This window comes from Boeremia exigua, assembly GCF_020726555.1.
Source record: "Boeremia exigua strain MPI-SDFR-AT-0100 chromosome Unknown C7974scaffold_13, whole genome shotgun sequence".
NCBI lineage: Eukaryota > Fungi > Ascomycota > Dothideomycetes > Pleosporales > Didymellaceae > Boeremia > Boeremia exigua.
The window spans coordinates 824,812-840,937 of record NW_025763530.1 but is presented as its reverse complement, the minus strand read 5'-3'; the positions used below and the strand labels follow the sequence as shown (position 1 = coordinate 840,937).

At 52.5% G+C, this 16,126-nt stretch overlaps 6 protein-coding genes across 6 annotated transcripts; 3 read left to right on the top strand and 3 right to left on the bottom strand.

Annotated features, from left to right (window-relative positions):
• Nucleotides 1-747: 747 nt before the first annotated feature.
• On the top strand, nt 748-1,954 carry C7974DRAFT_404567 (uncharacterized protein). Its single transcript, XM_046142953.1, has one exon. The coding sequence runs from the start codon at nt 858-860 to the stop codon at nt 1,689-1,691; it is 834 nt and encodes a 277-aa protein (XP_045992206.1). The 5' UTR covers nt 748-857; the 3' UTR covers nt 1,692-1,954.
• A 1,589-nt stretch (nt 1,955-3,543) lies between these two features.
• Nucleotides 3,544-4,413, bottom strand: C7974DRAFT_428549 (uncharacterized protein; the record flags this gene model as incomplete). Its single annotated transcript, XM_046144600.1, has 3 exons — nt 4,343-4,413; nt 4,064-4,188; nt 3,544-4,012 (listed from the first exon to the last, which is right to left on the bottom strand). Exons 1-3 carry the CDS (start codon nt 4,373-4,375, stop codon nt 3,544-3,546), a joined length of 627 nt encoding a protein of 208 aa, XP_045992205.1. The 5' UTR covers nt 4,376-4,413.
• Nucleotides 4,414-5,637: 1,224 nt separating this feature from the next.
• Nucleotides 5,638-8,033, top strand: C7974DRAFT_404562 (ammonium transporter AmtB-like domain-containing protein). The gene is made up of 5 exons (XM_046142952.1): nt 5,638-6,050; nt 6,128-6,342; nt 6,391-6,652; nt 6,702-6,776; nt 6,880-8,033. The coding sequence occupies exons 1-5, from the start codon at nt 6,033-6,035 to the stop codon at nt 7,723-7,725; spliced, it is 1,416 nt and encodes a 471-aa protein (XP_045992204.1). The 5' UTR covers nt 5,638-6,032; the 3' UTR covers nt 7,726-8,033.
• A 379-nt stretch (nt 8,034-8,412) lies between these two features.
• On the top strand, nt 8,413-9,775 carry C7974DRAFT_71509 (Alpha/Beta hydrolase protein). Its single transcript, XM_046147134.1, has 2 exons — nt 8,413-9,031; nt 9,090-9,775. The coding sequence occupies exons 1-2, from the start codon at nt 8,508-8,510 to the stop codon at nt 9,649-9,651; spliced, it is 1,086 nt and encodes a 361-aa protein (XP_045992203.1). The 5' UTR covers nt 8,413-8,507; the 3' UTR covers nt 9,652-9,775.
• A 687-nt stretch (nt 9,776-10,462) lies between these two features.
• C7974DRAFT_437432 (thioredoxin-like protein) lies at nt 10,463-11,080 on the bottom strand (the record flags this gene model as incomplete). The annotated part of the gene is made up of 3 exons (XM_046145191.1): nt 10,463-10,655; nt 10,705-10,812; nt 10,908-11,080. 3 exons carry the CDS (start codon nt 11,078-11,080, stop codon nt 10,463-10,465), a joined length of 474 nt encoding a protein of 157 aa, XP_045992202.1.
• Nucleotides 11,081-12,452: 1,372 nt separating this feature from the next.
• C7974DRAFT_437431 (uncharacterized protein) lies at nt 12,453-15,965 on the bottom strand (the record flags this gene model as incomplete). The annotated part of the gene is made up of 2 exons (XM_046145190.1): nt 12,453-15,086; nt 15,960-15,965. 2 exons carry the CDS (start codon nt 15,963-15,965, stop codon nt 12,453-12,455), a joined length of 2,640 nt encoding a protein of 879 aa, XP_045992201.1.
• Between the last annotated feature and the right edge of the window lie 161 nt (nt 15,966-16,126).

Sequence of the window (16,126 nt, the reverse complement as noted above, 5' to 3'; positions counted from 1 at the left end):
GATCCGCCGTCCTGGTAGCCAGTATCTTGGAACTGAAAGCCTCCTTAAGGCTTCCTCGTACTGCAGTGCTGAGTTGTAGAAAGCTGGAAGACTTAACAAGAGCAAGAGATGAAATCGATCTGCTACAGTACTGTACATTTTGCCTCGGTGAGTATTCACTTATACTCGTGGATCTTACGTACTTAGGTAGGTAGTCTTTATCTAGAATAATCTACTCCATTTAAGTTGCTACGCTCTCACCCTTGATACATACCATGATCTACTCGGATGATATCCTATATTGTTCGTCTAATACAATGGTATGTTGCTGGCAATATGCGCTTTAAAGGCATAGCCTCGTTGCTTAGTAAGATGCTGACTGAAAGAGGAGAACAAAACCATATCATGCAAGAAGTTTTGACAATCTTTTCAGGATTCGTTCTTACTAGGATTTGTACGCCCGAACAAAGTCATCCAGTTGTGATTCTTCAGTTCATTGGCTATAATAGAACAATTCGATACTACAAGAGTGCCAAGTGGTCGAATGTGCCTGAGCAGTCTGCAAATCTACATCCCTATGACGAAATAAAGCAAAGATTTGGTGATTTCTCACGCAATCGGCCCATTTCTAAGCATTCGCAGCACGTCTTTGCGGATTGACGAATCAGAAACCGTGCGGCCGGGCCGAGCCGGACTTCAGCAAACAACGTCATTGCCCATGAGGGTACTAATAGCAGCAAGTAGCCGACCAAAAACCGCAATTCAAACCAAAATCTGTAACGCTCCGGATCACCAATTGAAGTCCTCCGCGTTCTCACAACCTTGTACTTGCAACACTGATCTTACAACGCCGTGCTCTCGCAGTCCCACCCGCAACAATGTCCCACCACATCCTCCTCATCGGCGGCCACGGCAAAGTCTCCCAACTCCTCACCCCCCTGCTGCTCTCCCGCTCCTGGACCATCACATCCATGATCCGCAGCGCCTCGCAAACCCCCGCCATTGAAGCCCTCGGCACCAACCAGCCCGGCAAACTCAACGTCCTCGTCCACAGCATCGGCGACGTCAAGACCGAAGCCGACGCACAGCAAATCATCGAGCGCGTCAAGCCCGACTGGGTCGTGTGGAGCGCAGGCGCGGGCGGCAAAGGCGGCCCGGAGACGACCCTGGCGATCGACCGCGACGCGGCTGCTGCGTTCACCAGGGCGAGTGTGAACACGCCCAGCGTCAAGAAGTTCCTGACTGTGTCGTATTTGTCGAGTCGGCGCGGGCGCGCAGGGTGGTGGGCGGACTCCGACTGGGAGGCTGCGCAGAAGACGAACAATGAGATACTGCCGACGTACTACAAGGCGAAGATTGCGGCGGACGAGGTGTTGACTGTGCTGTCGAGGGAACGGGTTCAGAAGGAGGAGAAGGATGGAGTACCAGCGAAGGAGCAGTTTGCGGGGATTAGTCTGAGGCCGGGAATCCTGACGGATGAAAAGGCGGGTGGGGTCAAGGTGGGCAAGATCGGAGTGGGAGGGGATAGCAGCCGTGGGACCGTAGCGCACGCGATTGTGGCTGCCTTAGAGACTGGGTTCAAGGGCTGGGTTGATGTTATTGATGGTGATGAGGAGCCTACTGCGGGAATCCAAAAGCTTGCGGATCAGGGCATCGACACTGCTGAAGGGGAGGACTGGGAGGCGGCAAAAGAGAGGGTAGCGAAGTTGTAGGCTCGGTCAACTCGTTTACAGCTAAATGTCTGATCGCCTATGGTAACACAAAAGTATGAATACAGCGACACTTCTGCTTCATTTTCACAGTCCCCGTACGAGCAAGCACTAAGTTTCCCTGCAGCCTTCATATGGAGGACACTTCAGACATGTCTTCCAGACGGTCAAGACGTTGCCTGCATGAGTTCGAGCAATTACTCAATGTACAGCATCTGGCTAATCTCTACTGACACAACCAAGGCTCGACGGCAGTGCGCTGCCGAACCGCAGTGTCCAAAGCTGGCATAGCTTACACAATTCTGTCACCGCTATCAAGCACAAAGTACAAACCGCCTGAGCTGAAGATGCACCAGTGGGTGCGGGGCGAAACTTGCTCTCTTCCAGGTTGAAGCAAACGACACCTGGAGGCGGTGTGTGGGTGCATGGAAGTATCAGGAGTACAAAACGCAACGCCTGCAGATCGAGTAGTACAAGGTGTTGTTAGCAAGAAGCACTCTCAACACGCTGATAGAGGGTGCAGGCGTCTTTGTTGGAGAATTCAGAAGGTAGGATACGATGTGGCAGACAAGTAAAAGGCTTTTTCAGCAGCCGTTCAAAACAAGAAGCGAGTTCACGAGACGAATAAGTGGTTAGATACCTGGTGAAAGGAGGGTGTTACGAACCTTGCGAAAACATATGCGTAGCTGCCCTCTCCGCTGTGAGAAATCGTCGCCTACAAGCATGTGCAGCCCCCCCTTGACTATGGAATACATATGTAGAATGGCTACATACGTTTGGTGTAACATCATGCAGAGTAACAACATGGGACCTGACCAATCACAGAGTCACTTCCTCGTCACTACTACCTGCATCATGAAATCTGACCCACAGTTGTGGGATCTGCACAAATTGTGAACGGCCATAATGTTGTTGCAATCGGTATTGTATCACATTGCCGGTGGCAAACTGGCCTTTGGGTGTTTGTCGTTTCGAGAGCTCCTTCACATAAAGCTCCCTCTCCCTACGCAAACAAAGACCACACTGGTCAAGCTCCTTGGTCACTCCCCTTTTCCAAGCTCTGCTCAAACGCTCTCTGCTAGTCCAGCGCCTCTTACTCCGATTTCCAACAATCATCCTTCACGTCAACACATCGTGCTCACAACCTGCACTTACGTCATCATGGCATCCTCCGTACAGCCAGGTAAGAGCTGTCATCTCGCATCAGTGAGTACTCCCTTACACAACCAATCTCATATCAAAATAGAGCCAGACCGGACTGGACCTGGTCCCCAAGCAGACAACTTCGTAAGTCCATTTGGTGCATGATGTGGAGTGCGTGAGACTGATTCAGACTAAAGAGCGACGTTGACTTCCAACGTCTGATCCGATGTTACAATCGTCTGAAAGCCGAGAGTGCGACGAAAGACAGGAAGATCGCCGACTTGAGACGGCAGCTCAGGATCTCTGCTAGGTATCGCTCACAGCGACCGAAAAATGGCGCAACTCCAGGGGGTGCTGCACGATCTTAAAGCCAAAGTCGAGGCTATTCAGCGTAAACAGGCACCTTGGCTTGCGGATATCCAGGAGACGATTGATGCAATGGATTGATGCAATGAAGCGCGAGAATGGAGAGCTCAAGAAAGAAGCTGGACAGCTGTGACGCCATGTGACGCAATAGTCACCTTTCGTCAACCTCACTCTCGCCTTCATCGGCACCGTCTTCATCTGACGCGACATTGTCTATTGGGCTATCACAAAGCTCGTTGTGAAGAACGTAAGCAGATAGACTAGTCACTGTTGCATAGCAGCTATTCAATCAAATTCAAGCTGTTTTGCCATGACCCCTACAAGATAGGCCCTTTTCATTCACACCTCACCATCTTTGGGAGAATGCCAAGAGAAGACAAACTGTTCTCCACTTGCGTTGTTCCCATTCCATGTCCAAGATGCTTGCACGAGACGAAGACGGGGTCTTTTTGAATGAATTTGCAAACTCTTGGGCATGGAAAGCCCCACCTCTGTTGAAACGAGTGCTCCTTTGACGACGTAGCTTTGTGCCCTTGGTGAGGTGAGTAGTCTCATCATGTTGGAGAGGTGTAGGCGCGATGATATGGAGAGCAGGTGGTTCGGCAGTGTCGAAATCCTGGGCGAACGCGCCGGTGGAGCGAATGGGGAGCCTGATCACGTCGGCTGCAACTTGAACCTCATTTCCAGCCTGAGCCACAGCCTCAGCATCCTCGTAATAATACTCTTCCAAAGTGGGATCCGCCATTTCCTCGTCAAGGTCCTCACCATGATCTGCACACTTCTCTTCCTCATCTACACCAGTCAGCTCTTCCATCCTGAACTCCCGTAGCTCATCTAGTTCTACGCGAACCTTCTTCAGAACCTACAACGAGTTCACATCTTTCTTGTGTGTATCTTCGTTAATGCTTGTGTGATATGTCTGTTCGGCAGAGAGCCTCCAATGATCTGCCTCGTTCCACTCGTCAAGGGCACATGCGATGAGCATGCAGTTCTGGATTACGTAGTAGGGAGAAAGCGTGGGGTCACTACGACGTCAGTAGAGTTCGAACGATTCATGGCCACAATATCCAATTTCGCAGCGCAAAGATGGCCATAGCTCACGTTCATACTGTTGCTAAGTCCTGCTATAGATGGTGTTCACTTACGTCGAGTTGGTCTTTGATTACACGAGCCATCATGACAAGAATGAGGGGCGCCGTAGGTCAGGGTGAGACGGATGCGCGTCTGCTAGGTAAAGGGTTATTATAATCGTTGGCGATATTTGCAGACCCCTACACCTATAGAACAGATTACACGATGTAGGTACGTATTACAGAGGTAGCATCAACAAATTATCCTATCATTAATTAATTCCAACGTTATCCTGCAGGACATCTAACTAGACTTCTACAGCTAATTAGAGGCCCTTGTTACCTATAGGTACATCTCTTTTCAATAGTTCCAGTGTGGGTCTGCATATTCTTACAAGCACCGATACCTACCTACTGCTTTTGAGAGAGACCGAAATTGAAGCCATTCCTTCGATGGCACTATTCCTTCCTAGGTCTTGACGTAAAGGATGTGTGGGACGATATACGGTACACAACAGTGCCTATATGAATGCGTTTTGGGCGACGTCTGCATACTGCACTTAGGCATGTCCGAGTTGCCACCGACGTAGCTGCAATGCAAGAAACGAAGGATAAATAACATTGACAGGCAGCTTTCTCGTGCAGTCGCGCTTAAGTGGAGGCATTCAGTCGTGACTTGGAAGCCTATTGGCTGTGCTAAAGGACACTTCGATCCTACAAAACTGCCAGGAAGCGACTCGGACGTGCCTGGGTGCAGTACTGCAGATGTCTGTTGAGCCTGGGATGGAGAGACAAATAAACGAGCTCCGTAACACCTTGGCGGGCCCTGTGCTGGTCCATTCGCCTTAGATGTTTATTTGTAGCCGACTCTGCTTGCAGCATTGCGGCACTGGAACAGTATCGTACGACTTCAATAGCGGGCCCCCATCTTTGCGTGCAAGACTCCGATGGCTTACCTTTGCAACAACAGCGCTGCTGACCACGTGTACTGTCGCGGGCTGTCATCATGACTAGGAGCGCAGATGTAGAGCATCCAAAGTTTGTAGTTGGAGGATGCGGCGTCGCGGGAAGCCTAAATTCGGCTATACGGATCAGCAGAGCACGAATCAACAGCCATGAAGCGCCGAAAAGCAACAGGTTGTGTAAATCTGGAGATATGGGGAGATAGACGAGTCGTTAAGAGGCTTGTCTATCATTTGTACTCACACTGTCTGACAAAGTAGTACAACACCAAATGTCAAGCCACATCAATTCACCAATCCCATGCTCCCGTTGGACCCTTATCACCTTCGGATAGACGCTAGGCCGTGTTAGGCCGAACTCTTATCATGACCACGCCTCCCGTCCACCACTCTTCCAGCAATCTCTTCCTGCATTGTTCCCGCCTGACTTGGCCTAATCCTCACGACTGTCCGGAGCGATTGGCTCCTTTGTCTTCTCGGTCATCTTCTGGTCTCTTACACGAGATTTAGATACGATCCTTCGGCGAGGCAGGCTCGGCCTCGACAACCAACATGGGACTTAGACAGTCTCTCCTTATCAGTGCCAAGCGGAGCGTTCTGGAAAGAGTTGGGGGCACAGCTTGGTCGGAAGAGATGGTTGCACTAACCAGGAATCAATCCTACCATAATGACGGTACGGGAAATTGACGGGAGAGGATGAATTCCTGAGTCGTTATATGAACCATGAGAACCCCCTGTAGGTGTCTGTTCTTTTCTCCAGGCGTTTTGCGTCAGTCACAGCTGGACGAATCATATCCGCCAATATGGAAGCTCCAGTAGCAGTGAGTATTGCCCATGCACTGCAGGCGACGAAGATGTACTTGTTTGCCTGCAAAGTTACGAACTGACCCATCTCCAGCCTGAATTTGATGAGTCGAAGCCAAATGGAGGCAACCCAAACATCGAGAATGTCAACGCCCAGTACCAGGGACTTGAGATCCATTATCTATACCTCATTGTAATGGCATTCTTGGTCTGGCTCATCATCCCTGGCATTGCTTTCTTGTATGCAGGTCTTGCTCGTCGCAAGTCCGCGTTGTCTCTTCTATTCCAGTCCCTCGCGGTCATGGGAGTGTAAGTACAGAACCAACATTAGACAAGCATAAGAGCTGACAAATCAAGTGTCTGCTTCCAGTGGCTGTTCTGGGGTTACTCGCTTGCCTACTCACGTACCGCAAGTCCCTTCATTGGTAACATGGCCAACTTTGGCATGAAGAATGTCATGTCTGCTCCGTCGCCTGGCTCCGCCTTGCTTCCCGAAATCGTCTTCTGCTTGTACCAGATGCTGTTCGCCACAACGACCGTGCAGCTGGTCATTGGCGGATCTTTCGAAAGAGGTCGCATCTTGCCTTCCATGATCTTCGCGTTCATGTGGACGACAATCGTAAAGTCCTCTGATCTTCGTGTACTCAATGCATACTAACAATGACAAGGTATACTGCCCCATTGCTTGCTGGACGTGGAACGCGAACGGTTGGTTGTTCAACCTTCCCAGTCTCGACTTTGCCGTAGGTTCATCCCAAATTTCCCCGACGTATTTTCCAGGTTTCCCCAACGGATTTTTTTAAATTCCCCTAATGTATTTTGACTTGAAACTGATGTTATTTGCAGGGTGGCGGTCCGGTCCACATTGCTTCGGGGTTCTCTGCTCTCGCGTATGCGTTCGTTCTCGGAAAACGGCTGCCCAAGGGCGACAAGATTCACAGCCGCGCTCACAACCCCACTCTCGTCTTCATCGGAACTTGCTTCATATGGTTTGGCTGGTACGGATTTAATGGTGGTTCTGCCCTGAACGGGACTATACGCTCCATGCTCGCGGCTTTCAACACAAACACGGCCGCTTGCTTCGGTGTCCTTGGTTGGATTCTTGTTGACTACATCCGCACGAAGGGCCACTTCTCTGTCGTTGGCGCCTGCTCGGGTGCTATTGCTGGTCTAGTCGGCATCACCCCTGCCGCTGGTTACGTCTCCATCTGGATCGCTGCGTTGATCGGTTTCCTCACTGGCGTGATCTGCTCTCTTTGCCACAACCTCGACAGGTGGATCAAGATCGATGAAGGCATGGATGTCTTCAAGCTCCACGGTATTGGTGGTATGGTCGGTTCATTCTTGACCGGTATTTTTGCCCAGTCTTGGGTGTACGATCTCGACGGCATGGGCCCATACGACCCTCTCGGTGCCATGGACGGAAATGGCATCCAGGTCGGCTACCAGCTTGCCGAGATCTGTGCCATTGCTTCTTACTCCTTCACAGTCTCTTGCATCTTGTTGTACGCGCTCAAGTTCATTCCCTTCCTCCACCTTCGTGTCAGCGAAGAGGCTGAGATGATGGGTCTGGATCTTGATCAGTTCTTCGAGGAGGAGATTGGTGACTGGAGCATGATGCACCAGAATGAGTACGCTGGTCATGGAAGCAGCGCAAGCAGCGGTGTCAACCATACTGTTAAGGCAAACTAAGTTATGTAAGACCTGACGTACTGCCTGCGGTACTGAACTGCAAGGCTTTTCATGCTGCCTTTAGGCAGGTCCAACCAGCCTGATACTTTCTCAGGGTTCAGGCTGTCTCTAGTACAGACAATGAGCAGCTAAACGAAGACTGAATAACTCCGTTCAAGAGCCTATCTTACCTGGTGCTGTGTTGTGACGAATGGCTGTGCCTGGGTGTCAATCAACATTATACACCATTGCAATTTTTCATTTTCGAATTACAATTTCAATCTTTGATCACTATTCTACATAACTATAAACTATAATAATCCTTTCAAGTTGCGTCTTCTATGGTATTTTCCCAATTGAGTCTAGCGCGACCCCCACTTGTAAGTTCACTGCATCGTCCGAACCATCAATGTTCGGCTTCATAACTGCAACAACCATCCAGTTTGGACTCATCGTCGTCCAATTATTGCCATTTATTCCAGGAATGTCACAATCACACTCGGTGGACACGAATAGAATGCCCAGGACGGCTTGCGTGCGGCTGAACCGCCCTTTCGCCTATGGCTTCCCTTTCAGATCACGGAAGCTCGCATCGCTTCTTCATGCCATATGATCGATTTTGCACGTGTGCCTGACTTGAATTTACATGATACAAATTACAGTCGAGCCGCTGGTTGGAACAAAGACTCAGCTCGATTCCCGCTGCGTACAAAAAGTCGCCCCGACCTCGACTAATCGTCACTGAGCCCAGAGCTGTAACCAAGGTCAACACTTATTACGGCAGTGCCTTCCATATCAACGCTATGCCTTTTGGACCTTTCGCCCTGCAATGGCAAGCACCCTCTCCAAATCCGCCAAGACCTTCGATACCGCTCCCAGATGGCATCAGTCGCAGCTACATCAACACAGCCTCCGGTCCACTCGAACTTCTGACCGCATTACCCACTGATGTCAAATCTTCAAAACCACCCCTGTTGTTCGCCCACGGTGGCTTTGGCTGTGCTTCCATATGGCTCTCGTATATGACCTATTTCTCTTCACGCGGCTATCCTTGCTATGCGATCAGCTACCGAGGACACGGAAACAGCTGGTACCCCGGATTCTGGAGGATGTACTTCACTTCTCGTGGCACGATGGCAGAGGATCTCACCGCTGGAGTCAAGGAAGTGGAGAAGCTGGAGACAGAGAGGCAGCATGCTGAGGAGAAGGTCCGAGTGGTCTTAATCGCTCATTCGGCAGGAGGCGCGCTGAGCCAGTATGCGTTGAGCAGGGGATTCGTGATGGTACAAGGGTTTTGTATGTTGGCAGCGGTTCCAGGGTTTGGATCGTGAGTTTACCTCTTATCATCCAGAAGGAGAATTGCAACTAAGCTAATGCCCGAGCAGCTGGTCTGTCTACAAATTCTGGGGCCTGACAGCACCGATCCACTTCCCTTACCGGCTCTTCCACCCACGGTATATCCTCGCCACAACAAAGCAAGTCCACGACGCTTTCTTCACCGCCTCAACTCCAACATCCGTGGTCAAGAAGCTCGAGTCCTTGCTGAGTCCGTATGAGTCTATGCTTTGGCCCATGCAAGCACTCTTCCGCTTTGTCAGCGGATCAGACGTCATCAGCTCGATAGTAGGCTGGGCTCTGAAGAAACATCCTGGGACTGACAAACCTGCTAGCATTGCACCGAGATTTCTGGTGTTGGCAGGCGAGGAGGACGTGCTATGTACGCCGAGTATTCTGAAAGATGCTGCGGAGAGATATAGTGCGGCTGTTCATTTTTGCGTAAGGGTGGGCAGGATAGATTTGTCCGAGAGCGACATCATGTCTGTGACCGCTGATAAGTGGGATGGCGTCAGCTTCAAGATCACACCAGGACTGGGTCATCATCTGCAAAACCATGTTGAGTGGGAAAGGGGCGCAGAGGAGATATTGAAATGGGCAGAGCAGCTGTGAGGCATTGGTAATACGCTGTCAAATGTTCGAGGTTGTCACTGTCTCAATCACAGAGCTTGGCCATTGCTCATTGTACCATCACATGTTCTGAATAGTGTAGAGCATATGTGTCTTGTCGACACCTATGATTTACCCATGTTCTCGTCTGAGACTGGCGGTATCATTCTCTCTTGTCAATTCCCATAGGCCACCACTGTTTATTTCCGCATCTCTTCAACAGAGCATATACTCAATCGGAACCAGACAGATCAAGAATACGATAACAATGAAACGTAATATTGACGCCAGAGAAGCCCTTCAACGCAAAGATACAGATTATATTTTCGGTTACCTTGGACCGCCCCCGTTAAGATGTGAGTCGAGAAGTGGAGATTGACTCTCATAATATTGCAAATGCTGGATATCTCCGACCAACAATACTGTGAATCTACCGAATCCCGAGTCTCTGACGAAGTGTGCACATGTCCCTGCTCGCGAGCACCGGAGGATTGGTGGGGTGGGAGGTGGTGGAGATGCCGAGGCAGGCCGATCTTGAGGAGTTGCATTTGTAAGCTCGCCATGCGTGAACGGCAACCCGAGAAAAGTCCATTAAAGCGGCACGGTAAGAAAAGCACGAAATAGAGTGAAGACGTGATTATGTCAATTCAGGTCATTGAGCAAGGTATCGTGGTATTTGTGCTGCAATATGTCCCCTCAATGGTGGTAGGAGGCCCTGTGTACCTAAAAATGCCACCTTTATATCCATTTCCTTCTCTACCCGATGCTAAGCCGCCGACCGAAATCGTTTGGGAGTGTACATTGCGCGCGCAATTTATGCGTCGATGTTGGACTTGATGGCGGCCTCGAGAGCCTTGGGGTTGGCACCAACGACCTCAGCGACCTTCTCACCATTCTTGAAGAGAAGGAAGGTGGGCATGGCACGGATGCCGAGTTCTTGTGCAACGTCAGGGACCTCGTCGACGTCGAGCTTGTAGAAGCGCGCGTTGGCGTATGTGCTGGAGAACCTGCAGACTACGTTAGAGAGGTTCGAGAGATAAGTGCAAATTGACTCACTTGACGACCTGGGGCGCGATGACCTTGCAAGGACCGCACCAGGTAGCGAAGCAGTCCAGGACCATCAGGCTGGACTTGTCACCGAGCGCCTCATCGAAGGCGGTCTTGCTGTGAACCCGTTAGCAGTTGCTCGCAGAAACAATGACGTTGCATATGCAGCAAGACAGTCTGCTGTGGCGCCATTGTGACAAAGGGAAGCCTACGTTTGAAGGTTGTGCACACCGGTGTCAGACATTCTGGCTGTGTTGGAGAAGAACTTTTGTGTGAGAAGAGGTCGGTATAGGTTTGCGGTGGATGTGGGGTTGATTGAAGCTGTTTGCAGACGTGCAGAGGTAAGCAGTGTTCTAGCAAACCGTGACGTCGATGGGGTGAACATGGTATAAGTACAGCGAGAAGAGTGAGACAGAAGATTAGGCGATTGATAAGACGCGGCTGATAGAACGAACTGGACAAAGTTGCCTGCTGGTGCCGATTACAACGCGGCGACAAGATGAACGACGCGCCGCCAGATTTAGATTCGGCAAAGCGCGCGAGTCGTCGAGTCCATGCACGAAGGCAAAAAGATGCCAAATCGTGCCAGCACGCAAGATCTGAAAGCAAACGAGAACACGAAAAGGGCGACTTACGGAGTTCTGCGTGTCGGAGGGGTCTCTGTGAAGGCTGACGAGTTTGAGGAGACGATGATTAATGCTAGAGGGGCTTACTTCCGCCGGTGGGCTGCTGCCCCATGACGTGCGCGCTTACCTGACACGCGCCTTTTTCCTCAGGCGCAAATGCCTTGGGCAAGGTCAGACGTTGATTCAGTGGCGACTGTCTTTACAATCTAATTATGGTCCTGTGCTATGGCTATCAATCTTGGGTTCTGTTCTCCCCAGTTCTGCAGCCGCCATGTCATTCGGCTTGAATGTGTCCGTGGAGCCCAAATTGACGTGCCCCACCAAGCCCCAGTGCCGGCCCAAATCCATGGAGGGGCAGCCACTTGGCAGAATGGAAGTATCGATAATTTTGGCAGGACTCTTTCTCCGCCGAGCAGATCCGCTTGAGCGGAGGTATTCGATTGTACTCCTGCTGCTGTAGGATGAGTTGGAACCTACAAAGGTTCCTAGTGGCTGGTCAAACGTGCCTGGGTGCAGTGCGGTGACGGACAAGACCATGGCAATGAAAAGCATAGCTGTCAAAACAGCTGTAGATAGAACTACAAGTGGCTCTCACAACAACAGATGACGCGTGAGCGCAGTCATCTCCCAAACCCCGGTGCCAGATTGTCGTAGATAGTACATTTTGATAACCCACCACGTAAATAGAAACCCATGAAGACGCGTATTTGCGTTTCCAAATGCCTTTGGTGGGCCAACTCTCCCAAACACGGTTCGAATTCGAACCACGACGAACGACAGAGCACAAAGGCCGAGGCTCATACAATACAATGTGGTATCACGCCCAAAACCATAACTCCTCGAAACAAAGACAATCCCGCGCTGTATAGTCTCCCAGAGACAAGCGCCCTCTCTCAGCCTTCATCTGCGGATGCGCAGCACAAGTGTGATTATTCGTTAACGGAGGATGATCGTCCAGGAAGCTGCATGTGCCAACCAAAAGCAAAAAGACGTAGGTGGAAAGGCGAAAGGAGTGACTGGGGTGAGTACAGTAATGACTGACGAAGACAAAGGAAAATACAAAGGGAGTGGCAATGTGTGGCGATCATGCAGTCTTCCTGGAACAATTTCTCGGCGCCTCAGATCAATCATCTACTCGTGCTGGGACAATCTGCTGGGTGAGGCTGCGCTCGATCGCTTTTGGATGTCCAAAAGCTTGGCCGAGCCGGCACTGAGGTGCCGCACGTGGTGTTTACCAAAATCCACGCTTTTCGCACGTTGTACTGTGGCCTGCTCTCCCGAATCGTCGGACTGTGGCGAGTCTGGCTCCATGTTATGTCTCCTGCCGCTTTCGTCGGGCGTTGGCGCATCCGCATCGAACATGGTGAGCAAGCCTTCTGCAGACTTTACTCGGACATTCCGGTGGATGACAGTAGGATGTCGGGCAAGGCCGGCCTGGACATGCTCGCTGTCTTGTGACCTACGTACAGATGGAGTTAGGTCTTCTTCTTCCTCGGATTCGGCAGCCGCGTCGAGCGTGGCCATGGCAGTGCTGCTGGCTTTCCGGCCGAGGAGTTCACTCGAGAGATTTGAACGGCGTAGTTCCTCCGGCTGAGGCGTTAATCTTTTGAAATACTCGTCATCTGTCATTCCCAGCTCTTCAAACGAATTGTTGAACTCGGGATTCTGCTGAACAGCCGACGAGGCAATGCTGGACCGCATCATTGACTTATTGGAAATACGCTTGACAGGCCTGCCAGACAGCCATGATCCCTCTGAGTCCACCGAGGCAAGCGACTGTGACATCTTGTTGCCGAGTGCTAGGCCCGGGCTAACAGGAGAGTCTGAACGAGCATTGGCTGCCATCCCTAGTGAACCCACGCGGAGATTTTCTGGGTTGTGAGTTCGACGACGTGCAGCAATGGCACTGGTTGAAGGCACTTCTGGAGAAGCTACACGGGAATCGGGTGGAGAGATGGGAAATTCGGGCAAATCCTCTCTGAACTTGGACATTGTGCGGCGAGGAACGCTCGAGGGCCTTTTGATCTGGATGGGGGCACTTGAGACAGTAGCGATCAGATGAGCTGGAATAGGTTGTCGAGACATGGACTCGCGCGATGTGTTGGAGAAAGAAGCCTCTGACGGAGTGGTACGTCCCGGTTCTTGGGAGCTTCGCTTGCTTCGTCTGAAGAAGGACGCAAACGCACTCATCCGTCGCCCGTCTGAGCTGCGTCGGCGGAAACTAGAGCCTTTGTTGGATGTTGTGGTGTCGATAGTATCGATTGGATGTAACGAGCCGCTCCTTGTCGGATCGTAGTGTGGCTCGACGGATTCGAAAGGCGACTCTTCGGCCAACTTCTCAGAGAGCAGCTCCGGCATCATGGAAACATTCGATGGTCCACGGGTATGTACAGGACTAGCAATGCTGCCTCGAGAGTAGCGAACAGCCTGAGCATCTGAAATGATCATGTCCTCCATTGGCGTTTCTATGGGAGTCGGCAACTGATCATTATCAGGACTAGCTGGTATAGTAGTCTGAAGTCGATGCATGGGCGGCGGTGTGAGCGGTCGAAGCCATGGCGGTGTTGAAGGTGTTGGTGGACGTACGTCCTCCATTGGTACAGCAGCCTCCTGTACAGATTCTGGCTTGGGCACTGCTGTTTCTTTCTCAATACCAAGGCCAACTGCTCCAACAGCGTCACTCCGCGCAGGCACTGGTGGAGTACCTCCTGGGGCGGCATTCTGCTTCTCTGCACGTCGTTCCAGTCGACGACGCAAACGCTCCTGATCAGCCCTAGCCTTCTTCTCCTGGCGCCGCTTATCCCTATCAAGGATCTCTCGCAGCGCACCAGCATCAAGTGTGTCAGCAAGGTCATCGATCCTGCTTGTCCTTTTCCATTGGTTGTCTTCCTTCGCGCTGGCGGGTCTTTTTTCCTTCCGTGAGTTGCTTCTTTCTAAGCGAGCAGTTGGTGACGAGCGATCGCCACTGTAGTAGTATTGCGTGCCGACGGAGAAGCGGATGGTCGGTCGTGGAGCGAAGAAATCGAGTGCGCTGACGCGGAAGGCACGTAGTTCGGAGTTGCCGGACATGGACGAATGGATCGAGTCTTCTAGTGGCAACGAGATGTTGGACTGCGGGCGCTCGAAGCGTGCGTTGAGACCACCCTTGACCTTTTTGCTGTCTCGACGCAGCATGCCGCCGGAGTTACCAGCAGGCCGTTTTTGTGGCATTGGCAGAGCCATGGCGCGGATCTCCTCTTCGCGAATGTGGTCATGCTCCTTCCGTCTCTTGCTGGATTTGCGGCGCATCAGGGATGTCTCGTTGGGAGGACCCCTGCGCAGTGACTGGGGTCGCTGGAGCTTCCCCCGCTCGCGTGCCGTGCGCAGGCTGGTGTGGGAGGGAGATTGGAAGTTGTAGGGCACGCCGCTGAAATCCTGGGTGACGGGTCGCAGGTGCGGGCTGTGGGCGAGGTGCTGCTGGCGCGGTAGGGCTGTAATGTCTTCGACACTCGAGGCCGGGTTGGGCAGACGCGCCTCTTTTGCAAGACCAGGGTCGAGCGGTGGGTCACCGAAAGGATTCTTCTCGACGTCGTGCAGAGACGTTGTGGAGCGCGAACTCGTCCGCCTCCTGCGGCCGCTGCGCTGACTGGGCCTGTGGTGCAGGGCATCGCTGCCGTGGTCCTGAGTCGCGATGGTTTGCTCTGCAACAGGCCGGCTCCTGTCCGCAACCGCGGTGCGGCCCTCTTTTAATTTAGCGGCTCTTCCGCTCCTGCGCCCAAACGGCCACTGCATGGATGCACGGTGGCCGGCCTGGCGAGGACTATGCGGCGGTGGTGAGGTGGTGCACTCAGCTCGTCACCAGCGCAAAACGTGACTGCGCGAGGCGCGAACGGGGCGGCGTGGTGCACTGATACCTGTCGGCCTATCTGGTCTTGGTGTCGCTGCAGTGTCGGCTAGAATGCATCATGTCTGACTGGGCAGGGGACTGGGCGGAAGCGGGAGCTGGGGCGAACAGCAGCCGTTGAACAGCGTCAAAATGCAGGCCGGCGTGTGGGAGAAACTGGGAAGTAAATTGGGCGGCGGCAGAGGAAGGGAGAGGCGGCGATGATGGAACGCCCTGGAGCTGCCAGACGGCGTGTGTGATGTAAGGGAACTGACAGTCACGCAGCGACCCTGCTGAACCTTGGAAAGGCTCGGACGCCTGTGACGAAGCAGAGCCCTGAAGCCCCCACCACGAGGCACGCCAAAAATACCCTTTCAGCGTTCTTGGTTCGGGGAATTGCCTGGCGCACGCTGGCTCCGCCGGTGCCACTCCCTCAGCCGTCCGCGCACAGGCTATGGCCGCTCAGCTATCGTGCAGACGTGCGCTCCACACGGTGCCTTGCTGCTCAGGCCCGCTCAGCGGACTCGCTGCAGAATGCGACGCGGAACATGTGCCGGCCAAAGCAATTCATTGCGACTGGGTGTGACTGGCGACCGCCTCGATTGGACGCCAGCAACGCTGCCAGTTGATCACTGACGATCACCCCGGTCGAGCCTTCCTTCTTCAACGAGCTCAAGGAAGGCGCGCGAGCTGCTAGGCCCACAGTGGCTACGCTCCTCGGATGCATCGTGGGATCCATGGCCGCTACAGCCCTCATCAATGCTTGTGCCAATCACCGTCATCGCACGCTGGTTCCTCGAAAGCCGTTCAATCTCTCGCCCATGGCTCATAGCAAGTCAACTTGGTCAAGTCACCTGCCTCTGCTCACGCCGCCAGCACTGGCTACAGGCGTAGCATGCCCAGTGGCGCCCGAAGACTCTAGACCCTCGCTAGCGACGGATCA